The sequence below is a fragment of the Oryx dammah genome, unplaced genomic scaffold (genome assembly GCF_014754425.2).
Source record: "Oryx dammah isolate SB20612 unplaced genomic scaffold, SCBI_Odam_1.1 HiC_scaffold_18, whole genome shotgun sequence".
Taxonomy (NCBI): Eukaryota; Metazoa; Chordata; class Mammalia; order Artiodactyla; family Bovidae; genus Oryx; species Oryx dammah.
Genome location: NW_024070202.1, coordinates 37565280 through 37588444, shown reverse-complemented (window position 1 = coordinate 37588444; position 23165 = coordinate 37565280). Strand labels below are relative to the sequence as shown.

Sequence of the window (23165 nt, the reverse complement as noted above, 5' to 3'; positions counted from 1 at the left end):
CTCAGTCCTGTCTGACTCTGTGACCCAATAGATTATAGCCCACCAGGCTCCTCTGTCCGTGGGATTTCCCAGATAAGAATACTGGCGTAGGTAGCCATTGCTTTCTCCAGGGGATCTTTCTGACCCAGGGATCAAACCTGGGTCTACCTGCACTGCAAGCAGACTCTTTACCTTCTGAGATACCAGGGAAGCCCAGTAAATGGTAAGTTCTTACCTATTTCAAAATTGCACAGGAAAAATCAGTCTAATGTGTATATAACAGTACAAGTTCTGATTGTTATAGTTGATCCTTGAACACCATGGGTTCAAACTGTGAAGGTCCACTTAACATGCAGATTTTTTTCAGTGAATACCCTAATATTCAGTGAATACCCTAATATTTGTCCCCTTTAACAAATGAGAAAGCAGAAGAATAAAGGGATTAAGGAATTTGCCGAGTACTACAAATGCTAGTGAAGTGAAGTCACTCAGTCATGTCCAACTCTTTGCGATCCCATGGACTGTAGTCTACCAGGCTTCTCTGTCCATGGGATTTTCCAGGCAAGAGTACTGGAGTGGGGTGCCATTGCTTTCTCCAGGGGATCTTCCTGACCCAGGGATCGAACCCAGGTCTCCTGCATTGCAGGCAGACGCTTTACCCTCTGAGCCACCAGGGAAGCCCAACTACAAATGCAAAGCCAAGATTTAAACTAAAAATTGAAATTGTGTTCCTCCTTCAGTCTTCATACCCCTACAACAAAGGAAGTACAGATGCAAGTAACACAATTGAACCTAATAACTAATACTAAACAAAAAAAAAAACCAAAAAGCAACCCCAGAAGACTACAATAAACTATGGTGCATCATTTTTACACAGCTTAAAACAAGTAACTCTAAACAATATACTATAATAGGGAAACACTCATTATGATAAAATAATTCTTTAACATTTAAAATTAATAAATAAATAAACCAAAAAAGCCATCAGAGTGATGGCTTCTAGGCAGCAGGAGACACAGGAGGAAGAGAGGGAGGAGACAAAAGGTAACTGCAAGCAGTGGGAATGGTGATAATGTCATTCTTGAGTTGGCAGGTGAGTTCTAGGTATTTATTTAACTATTATGTCTTCTAAGATATTTACATTGTTTATTATTTTATGTAACAGATATTGGGTTTCCCTGGTGGCTCAATGGTAAAGAATCCGCCTGCCAGTGCAGGAGACCTGAGTTTGATCCCTGCGTCAGGAAGATCCCCTGGAGAAGGAAATGGCAACTCACTCCAGTATTCTTGCCTGGGAAATCCCATGGACAGAGAGCCTGGTGGGCTACAGTCCATGGAGTCACAAAATAATTGGACATGAGACTAAACAACAATAATTCAAGCAAAAAAAAGAGAAACATTTAATCTAGGGGAGGGGGAAGAAGTGATCTATTTTCCTAATTATAATAATGTATATAGTTCAGTTCAGTTCAGTCGCTCAGTCGTGTCCAACTCTTTGCGACCCCATGAATCGCAGCACACCAGGCCTCCCTGTCCATCACCAACTCCCGGAGTTCACTCAGACTCGCGTGTATTGAGTCAGTGATGCCATCCAGCCATCTCATCCTCTGTTACTACTTAGCTAAAATATGTGGTACAGCTATAATAGGAAGATGACAGGGCAGATGAGTAGGGGTTGCTGCTGAAATTGTACAGAATTTAGCTACATCATTGCAAGAAAAGGAAGCAAAAATCTTCATCTTCCTTTACAGAAAGTCAACAGATATTGTCTAAAACTAGTGATATCAAGAAAGAACAGTATACAAATGTCACTTAGTCACATAGAGATAAGAACCAGAGAAAACGAGACTTTTAAATGATTTCCTCTAGAGATTAGGAATTGGATGGGCTGAAGGTATTGCTTTTTATGATAATTTTTTAAAATGACTTTAAAAAATATGGACATTGTTCATTTTGACAATCATAAAAATATACAAGTAAATTATAAAGAAAATATATTATGTAATACATACCTTTATGCCAAAAAATGCTATAGTCTACATATATCTGAATGTTTTATGTAAGGTTGATATAGTTCTGGAAACATATTAATTCAACTCTATAAGCACAGATTATAAGAACCATTTTTCTTCTTATAGTTAACCTTCTCAAAAAAGTTGAGTGCTTGCCTGTTTTAATATATTTTAATCCTTTAGGTTTAAAGAGCATCCATCTGAATCAGAAATACATGAGTCAGCTACACTGAGTTCACACATCCATATTTCTTCAGGCTGGGATTTTTGGAGTAATAAAGCCCAAAGGGACTTTAAATCAGAATATGCAGACCTAGGTGTCAGGAGAGTGGGTGTGGTACAAGGGCCACTAGGCAAGAGAAAGTTTCAATGCATCAATCAGAAGTCTTTTGGGGATTTGGGGATCAGTGGTGTGCTAGAAAAGTTTATTCTGCGTTATTTATAAATCTTCTCAAAATGATTTTATTTTTAATGTGTATTTTATTTCTTTCAATAATATTATCACTCAGAATGTTCACGTGGTCAAGACAATGAAAAATCTAATCCAAGTAACACCCATTCAAGAAGATTTCTGCCTTACTCCTTTTCTTTCTCTCCTGAAATATAGTTTACTCTTTCATACCTCTCTATAGCCACTGCTGATGTGTTCTAAGCTGAGGGAATATACAAGATCCTTGCCTCCCACGAAGAGTCTCTCTTGATATTCATCCAGCAGCATTGTCTGGAGATTAAGAAATCCAAAACGGCTATGAAAGACCGATGTTCTGTTTAGATCCAAGAGCTCTGAAATGCAAAACAAAATGTACCCTAAACACAGAGAAAATACAAATACCTTTGTAATACTTTTTTCATGGCTCTATTTTCACATGTATTTTTACTGTGCAGTTAACATTCATTCATTTTATCATAAATACAAACTCTAAAATTTATTGTTCAGAAAGATTAAAAATATATAATACACTGTCAAAACTTGGTTGTGTGTTTGAAAGTTGCTAAAATAGTAGATATTCTAACCATGTAAAGGGATGGATATTAACTAAACTTATTGGGATAGTCATTTCTTGATATGACTTGATAACAAACCAATATGTTATAAACAGACTCATACAACATTATAGTTCAACTATATTTTTAAAAAATTGTTCAGCATTTAAAAACAGAGTAAAATGGAAATAAGTTACAATGTGCACAAATTATAATCTTTTTTAACTTTATGAATGGAAAAACTTTGATACAACTTAATATGTAAAGTCAATAGCCAATGCTTTTAAATACAGTTATTTTTCACAAACTTTAATGTAAAGCACTACATAGAAAAGTCATTCCACTATGACTTTTACATTTACTTCTCTATGTATAATAAAAATCCCAATTCTAAAATAAATATCCCCAAAACAAGTCCATTTAATTCCAGATGAACACCAAGTCAGAAAACAATGTTTCCACTTGAAACTGGTTGAGAAAGTCAAGTCCAAAGTAAATCACCCGAGTCTGGAAACTGTCAGGACTGTGAATGCAATGAAATAAAACATGGTAGTATTCACTACAGTGGGAATAACTGTTAAAACTGACAGGGATCTACTGTCTAAAACTGTGATTTAGGCCACTGTTTATGTACTACTCTTACTTCAGAAGGACTAAAGAGCCTCTTGATGAAAGTGAAAGAGGAGAGTGAAAAAGTTGGCTTAAAGCTCAACATTCAGAAAACGAAGATCATGGCATCCGGTGCCATCACTTCATGTCAAATAGATGGGGAAACAGTGGAAACAGTGGCTGACTTCACTCTTTTGGGTTCCCAAATCACTGCAGATAGTGATTGCTAAGTCACTTCAGTCGTGTCCGACTCTGTGTGACCCCATAGATGGCAGCCCACCAGGCTCCCCTGTCCCTGAGATCCTCCAGGCAAGAACACTGGAGTGGGTTGCCATTTCCTTCTCCAATGCATGAAAGTGAAAAGTGAAAGTGAAGTTGCTCAGTCATGTCCGACTTAGTGACCCCATGGACTGCAGCCTTCCAGGCTCCTCCATCTGTGGGATTTTCCAGGCAAGAGTACTGGAGTGGGTTGCCATTGCAGATAGTGATTGCAGCCATGAAATTAAAAGACGCTTACTCCTTGGAAGGAAAGTTATGACCAACTTAGACAGCATATTAAAAAGCAGAAACATTACTTTGTCCACAAAGGTCCGTCTAGTCAAGGCTATGGTTTTTTTAGTAGTCATGTATGGATGTGAGAGCTGGACTATAAAGACAGCTGAGCACAGAAGAATTGATGCTTTTGAACTGTGGTGTTGGAGAAGACTCTTGAGAGTCCCCTGGACTGCAAGGAGATCCAGCCAATCTATCCTAAAGGAGATCAGTCATGGTTGTTCATTGGAAGGACTGATGTTGAAGCTGAAACTCCAATACTTTGGCCTCCTGATTTGAAAAGACCCTGATGCTGGGAAAGATTGAAGGCAGGAGAAGGGGACAACAGAGGATGAGATGGTTGGATGTCGTCCCCAACTCAATGGACATGAGTCTGGGTGAACTCTGGGAGCTGGTGATGGACAGGGAGGCCTGGTGTGCTGCGGTTCCTGGGGTCACAAAGGGTCTGACGCAACTGAGTGACTGAACTAGACTGAACTTACTTCAGAAAGTCAGAATCTGGCAAACCTGTGGTATTGTTTGTTTGTTGAAGCTATTTCACTGCATATGGCAGTTTATTACTTATGATTGGTAAATGATATGTGAGAGACTTTGAGGATGAGAAAGAATATGACTCCAATATGAAAAACCCTGGAGGCTGAAAATTCCCAAGAAGCCTCCTTGGAAATATTGACAAGTTAACAGATAACTTCATTTCCCAAAAATCTTCCTAGAAGGTTAAATGCTGGTAACCAAAACACTCAAATCCAGATAGCAATATGAAATATGACAGATCTACATTATTTTGTCTACCCTTACACTATTTCTGAGAAAAGAGAAATGAAGTATTTTTTTTCCCCTCTATTAAGAATGTATTAACTTCTATTTCTCTACTCTGAAACTGCTGATGCCCAACATTTCATGGGATAGGGCTAACTTTAAATCTTTAGTTTAAAACAAGCAATATTGTTAGCATCAAAGTATCATTTATAAAGGTAAAACTTGTGATATTGAATCATTTGACAACTCATCTAAATAAAGAACTTAAACTTTTTAGGGAGAGATGGAAATAATAAGGTGCTTTATTTAGGGAGGATGAAAATAGGAATTTGAGAGATTTAGGGGTTCTTGAATTCTAGAAGACAAATTTTTCCATCTCTGTCCATCACCAACTCCTGGACTTCACTCAGACTCACGTCCATCAAGTCCGTGATGCCATCCAGCCATCTCATCCTGGGTCGTCCCCTTCTCCTCCTGCCCCCAATCCCTCCCAGCATCAGAGTCTTTTCCAATGAGTCAACTCTTCGCATGAGGTGGCCAAAGTACTGGAGTTTCAGCTTTTTTTTTAGTTTTCAGCTTTTTTTTTCCTTCCAAAGAAATCCCAGGGTTGATCTCCTTCAGAATGGACTGGTTGGATCTCCTTGCAGTCCAAGGGACTCTCAAGAGTCTTCTCCAACACTACAGTTCAAAAGCATCAATTCTTCGGCACTCTGCCTTCTTCACAGTCCAACTCTCACATCCATACATGACCACAGGAAAAACCATAGCCTTGACTAGATGGACCTTTGTTGGCAAAGTAATGTCTCTGCTTTTCAATATGCTATCTAGGTTGGTCATAACTTTTCTTCATTGTTAAAAATATACAAATCCAAAGACAGATATTTTTAGTCTTTCAAAGTATAGTGCTGAATCTATATTTTTGACATCTTCAAAAATGGAGTGATCAATGAAAAATTCTAAATAGCTGATGACCCATATTTAAACTTGCCTAAAGGGAAAGTAGCTTCCTGGTGGCTCAGATGGTAAAGCATCTATCTACAATGTGAGAGACCTGGGTTCGATCCTTGGTTTGGGAAGATTCCCTGGAGAAGGAAATGGCACCCACTCCAGTACTCTCGCCTTAAACATCCCGTGGACGGAGGAGCTTGGTGCAGGCTAGTATCCATGGGGTCGCAGAGAGTCGGGCACGACTGAGGGACTTCACATTCACTTTCAAAGGCAAGTAGTTAAAACATTAATTTATGACTTTTCATATATTTAAAATATTATAGAGTCAGGAAATACTTTTAGGTTACCAGGAATTTTGGATCTAATTTATTCTGATTCATTCATATTGCCTCAGAAAAAACTGCTGCCAATATATGCCTGGATACATAAAATTGAATATGATGTACATGCCTTAGGCAGTAAGTTAAGAAATTTCATTTCACTTATAAAGACAGTTCCTGGGATAGTTCCTGTTATTATTTTATTATTATTATTATCATTATTATTTTTTTTACTTTACAATATTGTACTGGTTTTGCCACACATCAACATGAATCTGCCATCGCAGCACTGTTTATAATAGCCAGGACCTGGAAGCAACCTAGATGTCCATCAGCAGATGAATGGATAAGAAAGCTGTGGTACATATACACAATGGAGTATTACTCAGCCATTAAAAAGAATACATTTGAATCAGCTCTAATGAGGTGGATGAAATTGGAACCGATTATACAGAGTGAAGTAAGCCAGAAAGAAAAACACCAATACAGTATACTAACGCATATATATGGAATTTAGAAAGATGGTAATGATAACCCTGTATGCGAGACAGCAAAAGAGACACAGATGTATAGAACAGTCTTTTGGACTCTGTGGGAGAGGGCGAGAGTGGGATGATTTGGGAGAATGGCATTGAAACATGTATAATATCATATAAGAAATGAATCACCAGTCTAGGTTTGATGCAGGGTGCAGGATGCTTGGGGCTGGTGCACTGGAAGTTATTTTTTTTTAAATATAAGATCTAATAAATAGACTGTAGTTTTCTTTAAACATGTTCCCTATATGAGGGGTGGGCATTCAATGCTTCCGTAACTCTCTACTTTGACCAGTACAACAGAATAGCGCTGATGACTGATTCCTAACAAGTTCAGGCTTATCCATAGAAATTTCAGAATCAAGGTACTAACCAAAACATATCAGTTCAATGGTTTATATTTTTCTTGTCCACTTCCATAGAAATAAATCCCAATTGTGATCCTTAATTCACTCTGAGACTCAAATCCTCCTTCCTGTCTGGGACTCTCCAACATCTTGAGCTCTAAGTCACGGAAGGCCAAAAGTATCCACTATGTGTAAATGTCTGTGCTTCAGATATATATATTGGGCTTCCCTGGTGGCTCAGAGGTTAAAGCGTCTGCCTGCAATTCAGGAGACCTGGGTTCGATCCCTGGGTCGGGAAGATCCCCTGGAGAAGGAAATGGCAACCCACTGCAGTATTCTTGCCTGGAGAATCCCATGGACGGAGGAGCCTGAAGGGCTACAATCCATGGGGTCGCAAAGAGTTGGACACGACTGAGCTACTTCACTTTCACTTTCATTTTCAGATATATATTTGGAATAACACAGAGGAATTCTACAACATAAATATTTTTAAAGGTTTTGCATATTTATGCTTTAATACTAACTCTAATTTTCTACTTTTATTTGATTATTTTACTTGCCTCTTTCCAAAAAGGATCTGAGATGACTCATGCAAATATTCAATTGAACAAATAAATATATACTTAGGGGTATTAAAATATTGGGAAATAAAAAACAAAATGAGAGGTCTGGAATAGACCCCAGGCTTCTAAAAAAATCCAAAGTCACTAAAATACAAGAGAAAAACTATACAAATTGCTTAAGAGCACTGTCTGACAGGATGGTTAATTTTATGTCTCAGTTTGAAATGGATCACAGTTGTCTAGATATTTGGCTAAACATCTCACTTAATCATGAGGCACTTACTTGTAAGAGGGAGGACCTGCAACTATTCCTGTTTCCCAAATGCAAAAAGAGAGGTTTTAAAGAGATTCAGAACACAGTTAACTGGAGTAGGGCATGGCAACCCACTAGTATTCTTGCCTGGAGAATCCCATGGACAGAGGAGCCTGGTGGGCTACAATCCATGGGGTCACAAAGAGTCAGATAGGACTAAGCAACTAAGCACAGCATAGCACACAGCTAAGGTTATTTGGTCATTGCTGGTGCCAAAATTTAAATAAGGAAAGTTGACTGGAGAGCTTTGCTATTAATTATCCATAGTAGATGGGGTGTCCATCACCACTGTGCAGCACACAGCTTAGTCTTTCCCAGTTCTGGTCCCCAGAGATGAACACCATCAAGATGGTTTGATTTGTTAAAAGTTTGTTCCTTATAAACAAGAACTCCATAATCCATTACATCTAAAACTTCCTACAGGAGGAACCAAGAACAAACTGCAGAAAATTCTTAAGGATATGGGAATACCACACTACCTTACCTGCCTCCTAAGAAACCTGTTTTCAGGACAAGAAGAAACAGAACTGGACATGGAACAATGGAATGGTTCAAAGTTGGAAAAGGACTACATCAAGGCTGTATACTGTCACCCTGCTTATTTAACTTACATGCAGAGTACATCATGCAAAATGCTGGGCTGGATGACTCACAAGCTGGAATCAAGGTTGCCATGAGAAATATCAACAACCTCAGATATGCAGATCATACCACACTAATGGCAGAAAGTGAAGAGGAACTAAAGAGTCTCTTGTGATGAAGGTGAAAGAGGAGAGGAAAAAGTCTGGCTCAAAACACAACATTCAAAAATGTAAAAAAAAAAAAAAAAAAACTAAGATGATGGCATCTGGTCCTATCACTTCATGGCAAACAGAGGGGGGAAAAATGAAAACAGTGACAGACTTTATTTTCTTGAGCTCCAAAATCGCTGTGGACAGTGACTGTAGCCATGAAATTAAGGCCCTTGCTTCTTGAAAGAAAAGCTATGACAAACCTGCTGCTGCTGCTGCTGCTGCTGCTAAGTCACTTCAGTCGTGTCTGACCCTGTGCGACCCCATAGATGGCAGCCCACCAGGTTCCCCCGTCCCTGGGATTCTCCAGGCAAGAACACTGGAGTGGGTTGCCATTTCCTTCTCCAATGCAGGAAAAGGAAAAGTGAAAGTGAAGTCGCTCAGTCGTGGCCGACTACCAGGCTCCTCCATCCATGGGATTTTCCAGGCAAGAGTACTGGAGTGGGGTGCCATTGCCTTCTCCTATGACAAACCTAGACAGCATATTAAAAAGCAGAGACATCACTTTGCTGACGAAGGTCCAGACAGTCAAAATTATGGTTTTTCCAGTAGTCATGTATGGATGTGAGAGTTGGACCATAAGAAGGCTGAGCCCGAAACAACTGATGCTTTCAAAATATGATGCTGGAGAAGGCTCTTGAGAGTCCCTTGGACAGCAAGGAGATCAGTCAGTTCTCAAGGAAATAAACCCTGAATATTCACTGGAAGGACTGATGCTAAAGCTGAAGCTCCAATACTTTGACCTCCTGATGTGAAGAGCCCACTCACTGGAAAAGAACCTGATGTTGAGAAAGATTGAGGGCAAGAGGAAAAGGTGGCGACAGAGAATGAGATGGTTGGATGGCATCACTGACTCAGTGGACTTGAGTTTGAGCAAACTCTGGGAGATAGTGAAGGACAGGAAGCCCTGATGTGCTGGAGTTCATGGGGTCACAAAGAGTCAGACACAACTTAGAACTGAACAATAACAACACAGAAAAGTCTATTCTCTTAAGGGATTATAATATTTCTGAACTTGGATACATTTTTTGTAGAGACTCCTATTCATACTAAAATAAAATGGAAGGTTTTCCCAATATTCAGTTGTTAGAATTGACATAATTCAAATAATTCATCAGCATTTACAACAAGAAAACTCAGGTTAATATCAAGTTTAATTTTACTTACCTTTCATTTGTATTTAAAAACTGCCTCAAGTAACTATTGACTTTTTCATGTTGCTTTATGAATTGGTGACATCCTCAATTTTATATATCTTAATTTAAAAACATGAAATTGTTGTACTTCACTTGTTATAGTTTCCAAATGAATTAAATACTTTTTTGGTATACACTTAGGCAAACAAAACAAAAACCTTAAGCAGGAAGCTTTCCTCCTTCTTTAAGGATATTTTCTCCTTTTAGTTTTAGAGCCAGCATTTTAAGTCATAATAGTGGTCTTAGCACCAAATTATAGTCCACAGACACGGCATATTTACCAAGCAATGGCTAACTTCTTTATCCCTCTGTACTGCTGCAAGCTGCTTAGATGAAAGAATCAGAAAATATACAGGAAGAGGAGGACAAAAGAAACTCTAATCTCAGGTAATCTCCAGAAAACACAGTGCAAATAATGGACAGTGCTGACTCGGGTGAAAGGAAGGAGCTCATCTTGAGTTCTTCCTACTCTAAAAATAACACGAATTACTTGGGGGAGGCAGTGGACAAAGAAACAAGACAACTGAGATGCACCAACTCAGGGTTCATCCGGAAATTTTCTCAAGAGGGAACTAATTATTATTGCTAGGCTGCCTGCTAATTATCAGCTGTCAATGAAGATATATGCAGAGGATTTAGTCATTTCCTCTCATCGTCCTTCTTTTAAAACTACAAGGGAAACAGTTTTAAAACTCACTGACCTCAATATATTATAGAGACAGTTCTCTTCAGTTTGTCAAAATATATTTAAATTCCACACATCTGTGTGTAAGATGGGGGAGGAGAGAGGATATATTTTTCAGTTTTCAAACAAAAAAATAGATTTCCAAGGGATGGGCATTTTCTTATTCAATGCACACTCCTACCACTGTCATCTGCAAAGCAGTAACTTTTGAGATCCAGGACTTTAAAATTTTTCATTATTTTCCAAATCAATTCTTTTATTCAATGCCTTAAAGCTAATTCAACAATAAAATACTGAATCACAAAGTAAGCATTGTTAAGGGAAATGAAATGTATAAATAATGGTTAGAAATTGCTTCAGCTTTTTAACAAGTCCACAGGAAATGTTCTTGCAACATGCTTTGATGATTTTGACAGATCTGATCAATGTTCACTAATGGCTTATAATAATGTTGAAACAGAGTTGTAAAGAAATAAGCAATTAACTTTTTTAAAGTGTAATCAGGGCTTACTAATTGGTCTTTCCAGCAATGGACTATGGTCATCCTTTCACCTACCCTCTGAACTTTTAGATTTCTATCTTTCTAATAAGTCAAAGGTCCAAAACAGGCACTGTGGTATACCAACTTTTAATCATAAGCTGCTTCCAGCAAAAGCAAAAAGAGTTCAAAAGTACACATGCATGGCCTAAGCATTTAGTAGCCTTTTATTTCCTCAGTCAAGAAAAAAATAGTGTCAGAATTTTAAGATTCCTTATGTTCCTATATTATATAACTTAGCATTATTTAGTATTACACACGATATTCTGACTTACAGATCTCTGAACTCCATGAACACAAGCTCACCAGCGGACAAGGTTATACAGAATCATTGTCCATGCAAATACTGTACATATATGTGAGTACTCATATTTAAATCACCAAATTGAACAAAATCATACACTACAAAGTGCTACCATCTAAAAGTCAACGATTTAACAATTGTGATTGCCTCGTAAATGTGGAATTATATTTTATTTCATTGGAAGTCAATGGAGCAAGTGCTATGTGAACAGCTTCTGAAGCTGAGTCTATAGGGCAAAGGGACCCTGAACTGCGAGCAGTGTGTCCATTCAGCATTCCTCTGGGGCCTCGTAACCAGGATATGATATTCTAAATGCAATGGAAAGGCCTTCAGTGGTTTTAAGAGCAACTGTATGTCTGGATTTATCTTTAAAATACTAATTGCTTTTGATGTGCGTAGTTGTCAGCAGGGGGGCAAAACTTGAATAAAAGGAGGTTTGAAAAATTATTTGTTAATAAGCATGCGAGAATGTTAGTAACAAAACAAGATGTACTGTAGAGGTAGAGACCTGAAAGATTAAATGAAAGAAAGCTAGGCGTCAAATTTTACACAATACGGTAAAAGTTTTTCTTTTTCTCAATTTAAACTGATTAGGATTGGGATAACAGATTGTAATTCATTTTGATGCAACATTCAGTATGTACTGAACTGCTCTGCATTATGTACTATATCTGGGGTGTCAGAAGCACATTAGAAATCAGTGTAATCTACATAACACAAATCAGATTTTGGCATTCTTCATCCTATTTCTATAAATTAATTTCAGAGGTAAGTTTTTTCATGCTAACATACTAGATAAAATAGGGTCTGTTCACTTTTTTATTTTAGAAAATACTTTTTAGAGTTCAAAACCAGGAAAACTATAAAGGTAGGAAGGATAAACTAAGAATTCAGGATTAATAGATACAAACTACTACATTTAAAATAAACAATAGGGACCTACTATATAGCACAGGGAACTACTCTCAGTATCTCATAAAAACCTATAATAGAATATGTAAAAGAACATATATATATATTTAACTGAATCACTTTGCTGTACATCTGAAACTAACACAACATTGTAAATTAACCATACCTTAATTTTTAAAAGTGGTTTGAAAAATAGCACTACAATATATACACATGAATATATGGCAATTCACACACATGAAAATATATTTATAAGAAATACTTTTAGAAGTGGAGTTTTTTTTGTTTTTACAGATACTGCCAACGTGCCTCCATGGGAATTATAGTTTAATATTCTACCACTGCAAGTGAGAATGACTATTCCCCATCACCTAGAGAACAGTATGTCATTATATCTCATTAAAATTTAGGATATGTGCAGATCTGACTATGGAAATACTAATTAAATTTACATTTTTTCTTATGGGTGAAATTAAGCATCTTTCATATATTTTAAAATACTTTCACTTTTTGTCATTTTTATGTCCATTGCCTATTTTTCCACAAGCTTAAGCTTTTTAGTCAAGATCTGATTTTAAGAAATGTTAAAACTGTTAAGTTTTATATTTTGTGACATCATGGTTGAAAGATGGAGGAGGCTAGGTTCTTCAATGTAGAAATGTGTACTTCAACCATGTTAGATATTTTTAATGTGTTAAACTTTTGCTTTAGTGAATAAACCTAATTCTTAATTATTTAGTGTTTTGAACCAGTTTGGCATTTATAATTCACACACACACACACACACAAATGTTATGAATCAGGGAACATGCTCAGTCTCCCATAGGCTGAACTGGGCGTCAACAAACTCCTAGGCAGAGCTGTTCAGCTGGCAGCCCTGTGGGGCAGAAGTGTGGAGCCTTGCCCACAGTGGAGGTGCCACTGCTGGGAAGTGACAGTAGTTCTGTAACCAGAGGCCTTTGTGAAATTGTCCTCCCTAAGGACACTACAGTTGATCCAGATTTTTTCTCATCCATTCTCCCTGGCTTCAGGGTCATGTTTTCCATTTGGCCTCTTCAGACTTCAATCCCCTTCATACTTATTCTATACTTTTCCTATCGCTCCATTTTTGAGGCTCCCTGTGGAATCCATTTTGACTCATTTGGTTTTTCTTTGAACAATTATTTCTAGTCACTGATGAGTCCCAAATCCACAACCCTTTCTCACACACAGATTAACTAGGAGTTATATTAAGTGGCATCATATAATATCTTCTTAATAATTTACTATCTACTATAAAATATCAGAAATGTTGTATTTAACATTTAGTTTCCCAAGGCCACTGCTGTGGAGGTCAGTTTTTACTTATGGTCAGGCTTTTATTGAACACTAGCCAATGAGAAAGTTTCTTTCACATGGAGGGAAAAATGACTCACTCAAAACTGATCTTTCGACCCTCCTGTTAACTTGACACTCTATGAGAATTCCAAAATTTTAAGTAACAAATATTTTACAAGATGTTTTATATGTTCAATCAAAGCAGAAGTTAATGAAGCCAAGAATATGTGTGAAATACTGTAATGCTGTTTTTTTATACTGTTACTGATTTAAAACTTTTCGAGAGAAAGCGGTGAAAGAAACACATTTCTAGAACTCCAACAAAGTGTTCCTAGTATTATAATAGTGTGCTCTAGGTTTGATCATCAAGTGAACATCTTCCTTTCAGATTATTTTCATACAATCTATGAAATTATCTGTGGTAATAAAGCTTTGTTTTCATTTATTTGTTACTTATTTCTAAATATTAGACACGTATAAATAGTGTTCATTTTATAGTAATATGTGAAAAGCCACTTTTTCTGGATTATGTCATTTCAGCATGGATTGGTTATCATTCAATATTTAAAACTTGAATAGTAAATCAACTGTTCTATATATTTACATTATATTCTGTTTTAGAATTAGGTTTAAAACAAATGAGGAATATTACATCATAATTCATTTCCTCTAACACACTTAACAATCCTGATTTCCACTGTTCTGTCTACACCCCACCAAAAAAATGCAGTTTGTAAGACACTTTTGATTTTCAAAGTTGGCTAAGGCATACACAATTGTAAATAGCTATTAAATTCTAAATATATTTTAATATTATCTTAATTCAGAAATATTCTATCCTATAAAGCTAATATACTGCTTATAATCTATACATTTAAGTGAATTAAGTCACACTTAGAAATTGAATATGTCTATCTTGCATATTTTTCATATTGCAGTTGATCATTTTAGACATGCTGTGCTGTGCTAGGCTGCATCACTCAGTTGTGTCTGACTCTTTGGGCCCCCATATACTGTAACTTACTAGGCTCCTCTGTCCTTGGGCATTCTCCAGGCAAGAATACTGGAGTAGGTTCCCATGGGCTCCTCCAGGGCATCTTCCCAACCCAGGGATCAAAGCCAGGTCTCCCACATTGCAGGTGGATTCTTTACTGTCTGAGCTACCAGGTAAGCTGAAGAGTACTGAAGTGGGTAGCCTATCCCTTCTCCAGGAGATCTTTCCGACCCAGGAGTCGAACCGCGGTCTCCTGCATTGCAGGTGGATTCTTTACCAGCTGAGCTACCAGGGAAGCCCAATATAACATGCCAGTACATAGCATAAACATTTATAGGCTTTCCCCCCAATACTACTGAGATAAAAGTGAGATGTAACACTTAAAGTATGCAGCATAATGATTTGATATATGTATATATAGTGACATGATTACCATGATTAGCTTAGTTAATATCCATCATATTAAATAGTTATTTTTTCTTGTGATGAGAATTTTTAAGACCTACTCTCTAAGCAACTTAAAGAAACATGATACAGTACACCATGCCACACATTACATCCCCATGACCTATTTATTTATAATTGGAAGATTGTACCTTTTGAACACATTCATCCATTTCCCCCACCTCTCAATTTTTATCTTATGTTTTGTTAAGTTCTGTATCTTTCTATAACAACAAGTTTACTGATATTTGGTCTATAATATTTTCTCTCATAAATAATCCATCATGTAACAACAAAGAAGTAAATTAGCTAAAAACAGAATTGCATTTTTACTTCATCATATTTTGGTTCAAGTATTGGATATCTGAAATTATCCAAAGTAATATGCTGCTCAATTTCTCATTCCCTATACTGGCCTCCAAATTCATACTTGTTTAGTTAAGTGCCTATGTGCTATTTTCTCCTGGAGTCTAACAGTCTTCTCCAATTGAGCAAGTGAAGAATAAACTTTTGATTTTCAACTATGAACTAACTCATCTCTCAGACTTTCACTCTCAGTAAGCTCTTCTTTGTATCTTGCCAAAAATGTAGAGTTTCTCCTGATTCTCCTCCCCCTGAATGCCTCAATATCTGTCAACATCTCCACTATAACTCCCCAACTGGGCCAATGAAAGGGCTTCCTGACTGCTTCCACACTTTCTTACCAGCTAATTGGTTTATCTCACAGTAGCCAGGGTGACTATTCCCTTAAAACTATTAAGTGGGTCATGATGTTCCTTCCCCCACATAAAACCCTCCAATTAATTCTTAATGTCCTTAGGTTAAATCCATACTCCAACTGTGGCATTAGGTATGGTTGCCAATATTGCAATATTACCCCTGATACTGCTATACTTTTTCCCTTGCTCACCAAGCTCCAGGGCCCAGGCTTTAGAGCTTTGCCTTGATTCTTCTTTCCACCTGCTCCGTGCCTCCCTCTGACCTTCACATTGTGGCTCTTCCTGCCATTTGGACCTTATCTCTGTGAAGTCTTCCCAGACTAAGGAATCTGGAGTTCCCACCTTGACAACCCCAGCTGCGTCACTCCCGCTGACTGTTTTAATATTGCATGCATGCTACTTGGTTTTGAATTTTTCTTAACTTGTATCTTTTCTCTCCCCTCTCACAGGAAGTTCCATGCTAGGAGTGACATTTCCCATCTTGATCACTGTGATAGCCCTAGAGCCAAGGCCAGTGTTAACCACTTCTTTACTAGACACTCGATAAATGTTTGTGGAATGAATGAACTTCTCTGAATCTCAACTTCCTCAAGTGTGAATTGGGGATAACATCAAATTAAGAGCATTGCTATAAGAATCAAACGACTCCTAGAACCTAATGGATGGTCGATATATTTGGGTTTCTTTCTCCTTTCTTTTGATGTTGATAAATTATTGGCAAAGGGTATGACTGGTGATTTCTCCTATAGAAATAGGTTTTTCTTAATTACGTTCTGTCAAGTGTGCATATGTACTCTCTAGGCTTTTTATATAGGCTTAAAGTGAAATAGGAAATTTTCTAAGTACATGATTACTATGATCAGTGTAAAAAGCTACTCTGTATTTTAAGTTCAAATCTTGTTTTCCTACCAAGAATAGTTTGGGATAGCTTTCTATTCCTTTTTTCAATCCACATCCATCTCCACTTGCAAGAGAATATTTCCTTAGAAAATGTGCTTTATTTCTTTATCATCCATTTATTTATAAGCTCAATCTAAAATATGTTATACTAAACTATCTCTATTTCACCCTGAAATTTAAATTTTAAGTAGCAGAATAGCAGGCAAACATTCTTTCAGCGTTTTTGCTACTTCTCTTAAATACTGGATGTTTATGAGCTTTTCAGTATTTAATTTGGTACCTGTTTTTTTAAGAAGAGAGTTGTCAAGTTTTAGACAGGTGCATGACTTGACATGGTGTTAAAGCATCACAGCTAAACACCCTCTGCATTCTCCTCTTTTGACCTCTAATAAAGATCTTTAGTCTCATCTTTATAAAAATAAAGCCTTCTCTCAACCCATATAATTTAATCCCATAAAACATTCCTTCTAAGAAAAAAAATGACTTCCAGATGTCTGAAGAGCTTGGAATCTGATAATCTGACACATTGAACATTTGCACCTTTAAAAACATGTCATTTCCAGACTGACTTATTACCATAAAGTAGTGACTACTGTTTAATTTGGATACTTTCTCTACTAACATCACATTTTCCTTATAGTTTCAATACGGACAGAATAATAACTGAATTTCAAATCTGGGCAGAATGAAAGGCAACTTTATAATTTTTTGATAATGCATGAATTAAATGGAAACAATCTATTCATCCACATTATGACAAGAAAATAATATCATTGGTAGATTTATTTCTGATATAGAAATGAAGCTGTGTGTTATTGGCCATCATTTGATAGGTTTGGAAATGCAAGACAACCACTAAAAGGTCATTTGCTCTTAAATTACATCCCTCAATTACTGTAGCTGCTGCCATGCGAACCAGAAGCTCCTTACTAAGTAATAGGCCCCCTTGGTAGGTGGGTTCTCTTAGATGTGGCTAACTCAAAAGAAACTGAAGAGGAAAGACAAACCCTTGCTATGTGTACAATTCACTGATGACTTTCTTTCACAAAATGTCACCTTACTGACTAAGCTGCTAACAAATTCTTCTGTTTTCCTTTCCTTGCTATCTTCAATAAGCATTGAGTCACTTCCCAGAAAATACTGTTGTTTATAACCTGTCACAAGGCAAACAGTACCTAAAAAGACCACCCGTGATTTCTCTGGAAAGTTGAAAGGAAGGGAAACACACATTCACAGAAAGGCTCTTGAGTCCCAGGTACTGTGTGAAATATCCACTTTGTGTAACTTCATTTGTCATTCATATCACTCCAACAACAGATGGATAACCCTTCCCATTTTATAGGTTAGGAAACAGAAGCTCACGCAGAAACTTAAAAACTTCCCAAAGTCACACATCATTTGAGGGTCAGTATTCTGCATTTAGAAACGTTATTTTGCTTATTTTGTGTATTTGACCATAACAGAAGAGTTTGTATAATTATACAGTTTCTTCACAGACTCAAGTAAGTCATAAGCTGTCAGCGAGGTAAGTCCCTGAGGAGTATGTTACAGGTGTTCCTCATGTTTCATGCATTTATCCAATAATACTTATCCATAATAAGTGGTCATAGACAACACTGGAGGTCATCAATGTTTCCACCTATACCTCAGCCTTTCAGCCTTTTCTTGTAATTTGTCTCACTTATCCTAAAGGCTTTCTCCTGTCAGCCATGTTTACATCACATAATCTGATACCAACAAACAGAAACAATGTGACCCAGAAGGTCAGACAACACAGAGATCAGAAGCAAATAAAAAATATACCTTTTAACTTCAAATCAGTTAGAGGAGCAAATGTTCTGAAAAAGAAATATTATTTGAAAAAATAAGTCCAGACATCTGTATTTCGTTCCAAACTTTACCACTGAATATACCATTTGTAAGGGATTAAGTTCCCCATTTGCAGGAATGAGAGAGGTGGATGGGCTCATCACTAAGGTTCCCTGTAGGTTCACAAACTATATCACATCACAAACTATACTATCTCCATTGGGGAAACCATAAATTAGAAGTGTCCACAGGATGCTCTCTAAGATTTTTTAGTTTTGTTAGCTTTTCGTTGGTGAAGGACAGGGAAGCCTGTCACGCTGCAGTGCATGGGGTAACAAAGAGTCGGACATGACTGAGTGACTGAACTGAACTGATAAATCATGAGAACTGTAGAATTACTTCTAGCTCTAAGGAAAGAAAAAAATTAGTACTGAAGATACAATTTCATATCTGTTAAGTTCTTGTGTCCAAAAAAGGGTATTACTATGGATAAAAAAAAAAAAAAGAAATGTATTGCTATTGATCTGTTTCCTATAATTTTTGATATGCTCTAAATATAAGGGGGAAGCAATAAATCACATACATTTGAGTTTCATACTGGTATATCACATTTATTGAGAAAACATGACTTAGGTCATGCTACAATCAGAAAAACTGAAAGATTTGACAAAACCTTTATAAATTACAATGCAATCACTTAAGCCCAAACCTTATTACTCAGGAAACCAGTAACTTGGCAAATGTGAACACTGCTCTACATTCTGAGAACAAGAGTATGAATGATAAATAAGAAAAAACCTAGGAATCTTGGAAGACATTTTTATGGGATAAATTAAAATGTCTTTTATAGAACTCACTGGAGAAATGTTAAAGTATAAAATTAACTCTAGACAAGTAATTCTTTAGTAGACCAAGTTGAAAGAAACAAACTTAAGTTCTGCTATGAAATTCAAGATTAGCTCCTTTTTCTACATTTTATGATAGAACCATCTCCTTTGAGAATCAACTGAATTTCTGAAAATATCATTCCTGCCAGCTGGAGGCAAGAGTGAAATGCATTAACATGTAACTGCCTTTCCCCAGATCCTCAACTGTATCAGAACAGATGCTTGCACCCAGGTAAATGGCCATCCATCATCAAGTCAAATATGATTTTACATGTACTTGGATCCTTCTGGCAAGGTCACTGCCCCTATCTCGGAAAAAAAATCCACATTAAATTGGGAACAGGAGGTCAATTTTCTTTTCCTACCATGACAAGGCAGAGATAGCCTCTGCCACTGGAAGGGAGCAAATGTGTTAACTCCCTTATTGGCAGACACCATGTACACCTGTGGTGGATTCATGTCAATCTATGCCAAAACCAATACAGAATTGTAAAGTAAAAATTAAAAATAAATAAATAAATTAAAAAAAAAATGATAATGCAGTTTTTCAGAATGCTTGTTGCTAGTGACTGCTAGGATTCATCACTATAAAACAGAGCTGCGTGTATGTGTATGAAAGAGAAAGGGGACAATTAAAGGATGTGAACATAGTTGTGGGGAGGTGGCAAGCAGAGGCAAGCAGGAGGTGTAAAAGCTTTCCCATCAACATTTCCACTCACTTTGCAACAGGGGAAAGAGAATAAGAAAGAAGGTAATTACAAGTGATGTAAATAACATCAAGAAGTGGTCATTTTGGTTACAGTTCATACTGCTAAAAATAACATAAATTAACAGATATGTTAATAAGGTGTTTAAAGCTATTGAGTTCCAGCCTGCTTTTGCAGAACTTATCAATTTCAGCCCTCAAGAGAGCCTCCTCATTTTCCACACAAGAAATAAAAACATATACTCTATCTAAATTATTAATGCATTCCAGTTGTTAAAATGGTTATTGTGAAAACATTAAAGAGCATAAAAATTAAGTGATTAATTGATAACATAATTTTCTTTGGCAAAGACAAGATTCTTAACAGAGGCTATAACTCCTGTAATGTCAACTGCAACATTTAAAATTCCTTAATTATTTCATTCTTGTCTTTAATATTCATTGACACAGCATAGTACATATGAATCTCATAAGGTGTTTTTTGATAATAAATTATCTGGAGTAAATTAAATTTTTGAAGGCAATCAATTATCACACAGAGTTTCAGTGGCAAATTACCTTGAGTAAAATAATAATTAATTAATTGCAATTGATACCCTACTTATATGACCAAGGAGACATCATATTTGGAACCAAAAGGACCAAAAATTGTTTTTTGAATGGGTAATAGTGAGTTCTTTGAACTTACTATGAACAGAAGCTTAATGTTCTCCAGAGGGGCTAATCTAACAAGCAAAGCTGCCTATGTGGTATAATTTGAAAAGGGGTAATGAAGAGGGCCCTTTGAGTCCAATTATTTAATCCTCTCCCAGTTACTACTGTCATTAAAGTTTTACAACTTTGATATTTCCAGCTTTCAGGAGACCTTATTAAAATTGTAGAACCTCTGGGAGGGATTATACCTTAAACCTTTGTCAACTAGTAATTTAGCTTTGTCTGAACACTTGAACTGAGTTGAGCATAAATACACCATTGGATGAACCTAGAGAAGAGGTGTCTTTCATGTGGAAAAAAAGGATAATATAATGTTAGGGTGTGTGGGAGAAGTGGGGGTGTGGAGGTTGACACCGATACAGTGTTCCTAGTGTCACACTAGCAGGCCAGGTTTCCAGTCCAGGCACACAGCTTTGCTATGTTGCCAATACATGGAGTGCAGAACTAACTAAATTGTTCACTTTGGCCCTAGCTGTCTGGAGGCAATCAAACACACTCCATGACACGTGAGGGTGTGTCTCAACAGTGCCACAAAAGTCTAAGCAATTTGTTCAAAAGTTTATTTTGGCAACCATCAAACTGACAGAAAAAACTATTTTTTATGGCAGGGTTCAGTGGGGGAAGGGGGTTTTCTTCATGCTGATTCTGATTCTGTTCCCGTTTCTTCTAGGACAGTGGTTCTCCACCTTGGTTGCACCCTGAAATTCCCTGGAAACTCTAAAAAAAGTCAAATGCCTGGGTCCCTCACCAAGAGAGGGGTGTGTATTTGGTCTGGCACTGGTAGTTTTAAAAATCTCTCCAGGTAAAGACTGAGAACCTCTGCTGTAGAATGATTCTTCTGAAGATTAGCCATTAGACAAGATGTGAACAACATTTGCACACAATCACAGGTTTTACAATCTTGGGGGTTAGTTACAAAGAATTGCCAGGACGCCAAACTTGCCAAACTTTTCCAGTCGTTATCCAATTCTAAGTCAACAGTCACTGCTTGATATTATAGACAAGACCAAGAAGGGGTGAGAAAAAAAACCTTACTTGAATATCATGTCACTGTATTAATACACTGATACTGGAGCAAATGTGGCTGCTCTTAGGTGTGTCTGGAGGAGGCAATGGCACCCCACTCCAGTGTTCTTGCCTGGAAAATCTCATGGATGGAGGAGCCTGGTAGGCTGCAGTCCATGGGGTCGCGAAGAGTCGGACAAACCTGAGCGACTTCCCTTTCACTTTTCACTTTCATGCATTGGAAAAGGAAATGGCAACCCATTCCAGTGCTCTTGCCTGGAGAGTCCCAGGGACGGCAGAACCTGGTGGGCTGCCGTCTATGGGGTCGCAGAGTCAGACATGACTGAAGTGACTTAGCAGCAGCAGCAGTACATATTTCATGGCACCATTAGCTGACATGCAGCAGTATGCCCTCTATCTGCCCTCTATCCATAAGACACCTCTCAAGTAATGAATCTATTTTGTATAATGTTCAAATAATTTAAGATATCGTGAATTTTGAATGTCTATCCCTGAATATTTGAGCTGGAAGAAAGTGTTAAAAGATGGTGCTTCATCACTCAGATTTATCACAAATAAAAGAGGAATAAACACAAAAATAAATTTCTGCACTGAGGTCTGCAAGTTTGATCTTGAGCAGTTTTTCAACTCTCAGATTTCTTAATAAACTCTATGTGTCTCTTGTCATCTGTAAGGTTTGTAAGGCCCTGAGGTAAGAAATTGAACTAGTATAAAAGACTTCAGGTCCTGCCTAGCTCAAGTGCTGCAAAAATGTGGTGGGATATTTTATGAAGTGTTTATCAATATTAGAGGTAAACTCTTTCTTTGGGTTAGGCTTAAATGCATTTATTTTACAGTGAAAGACAAAGTATGTGTTTTAGGACACCAAGAAAAGGAGACCTGTCAAAGAGTTTTAATGTCATCTTCTCCAGGGAAAAGGGTTTGAAACAACACACAGTTACTCATGTCTGCAGGTCTCTACTCAGCACATCAGCATTTTTAAAAGGTCTGAGATGATCGAGTCCCTGCCCACCAGCAGATGGATGCTTCTAAGGGTTAAGGATAGAGGATGCATGAGATCGCCATTCATCTATGGAGGTTAGCTAGGGTCAGGGGAAAGTCCCTCTCTTTTCTAACAGCAACCTTAAAACGAGACTATCACACATTCTATTACAGCCTATAAGATGGCAGACTATAAGGACGTGAGCTCATCTTCTCCTGTGAGTACTCCAAAATTACAACTCACTGGTGAACAACCATCAACAGGAGAATGTCAGATCCCACCAAAAAAGGATACCCCACATTCAAGGGCAAAGGAGAAG

The 23165-nt window shown here is 37.3% G+C and overlaps 1 protein-coding gene across 1 annotated transcript in view; it reads right to left on the bottom strand.

Annotated features, from left to right (window-relative positions):
- SEMA3E (semaphorin 3E) overlaps positions 1–23165 on the bottom strand; it is a 277468-nt gene that overhangs the window by 125995 nt on the left and 128308 nt on the right. The window contains exon 2 of the mRNA XM_040260711.1: positions 2614–2774. Coding sequence (XP_040116645.1) covers positions 2614–2774 — 161 coding nt within the window. The remainder of the gene's footprint in view (positions 1–2613; positions 2775–23165) is intronic.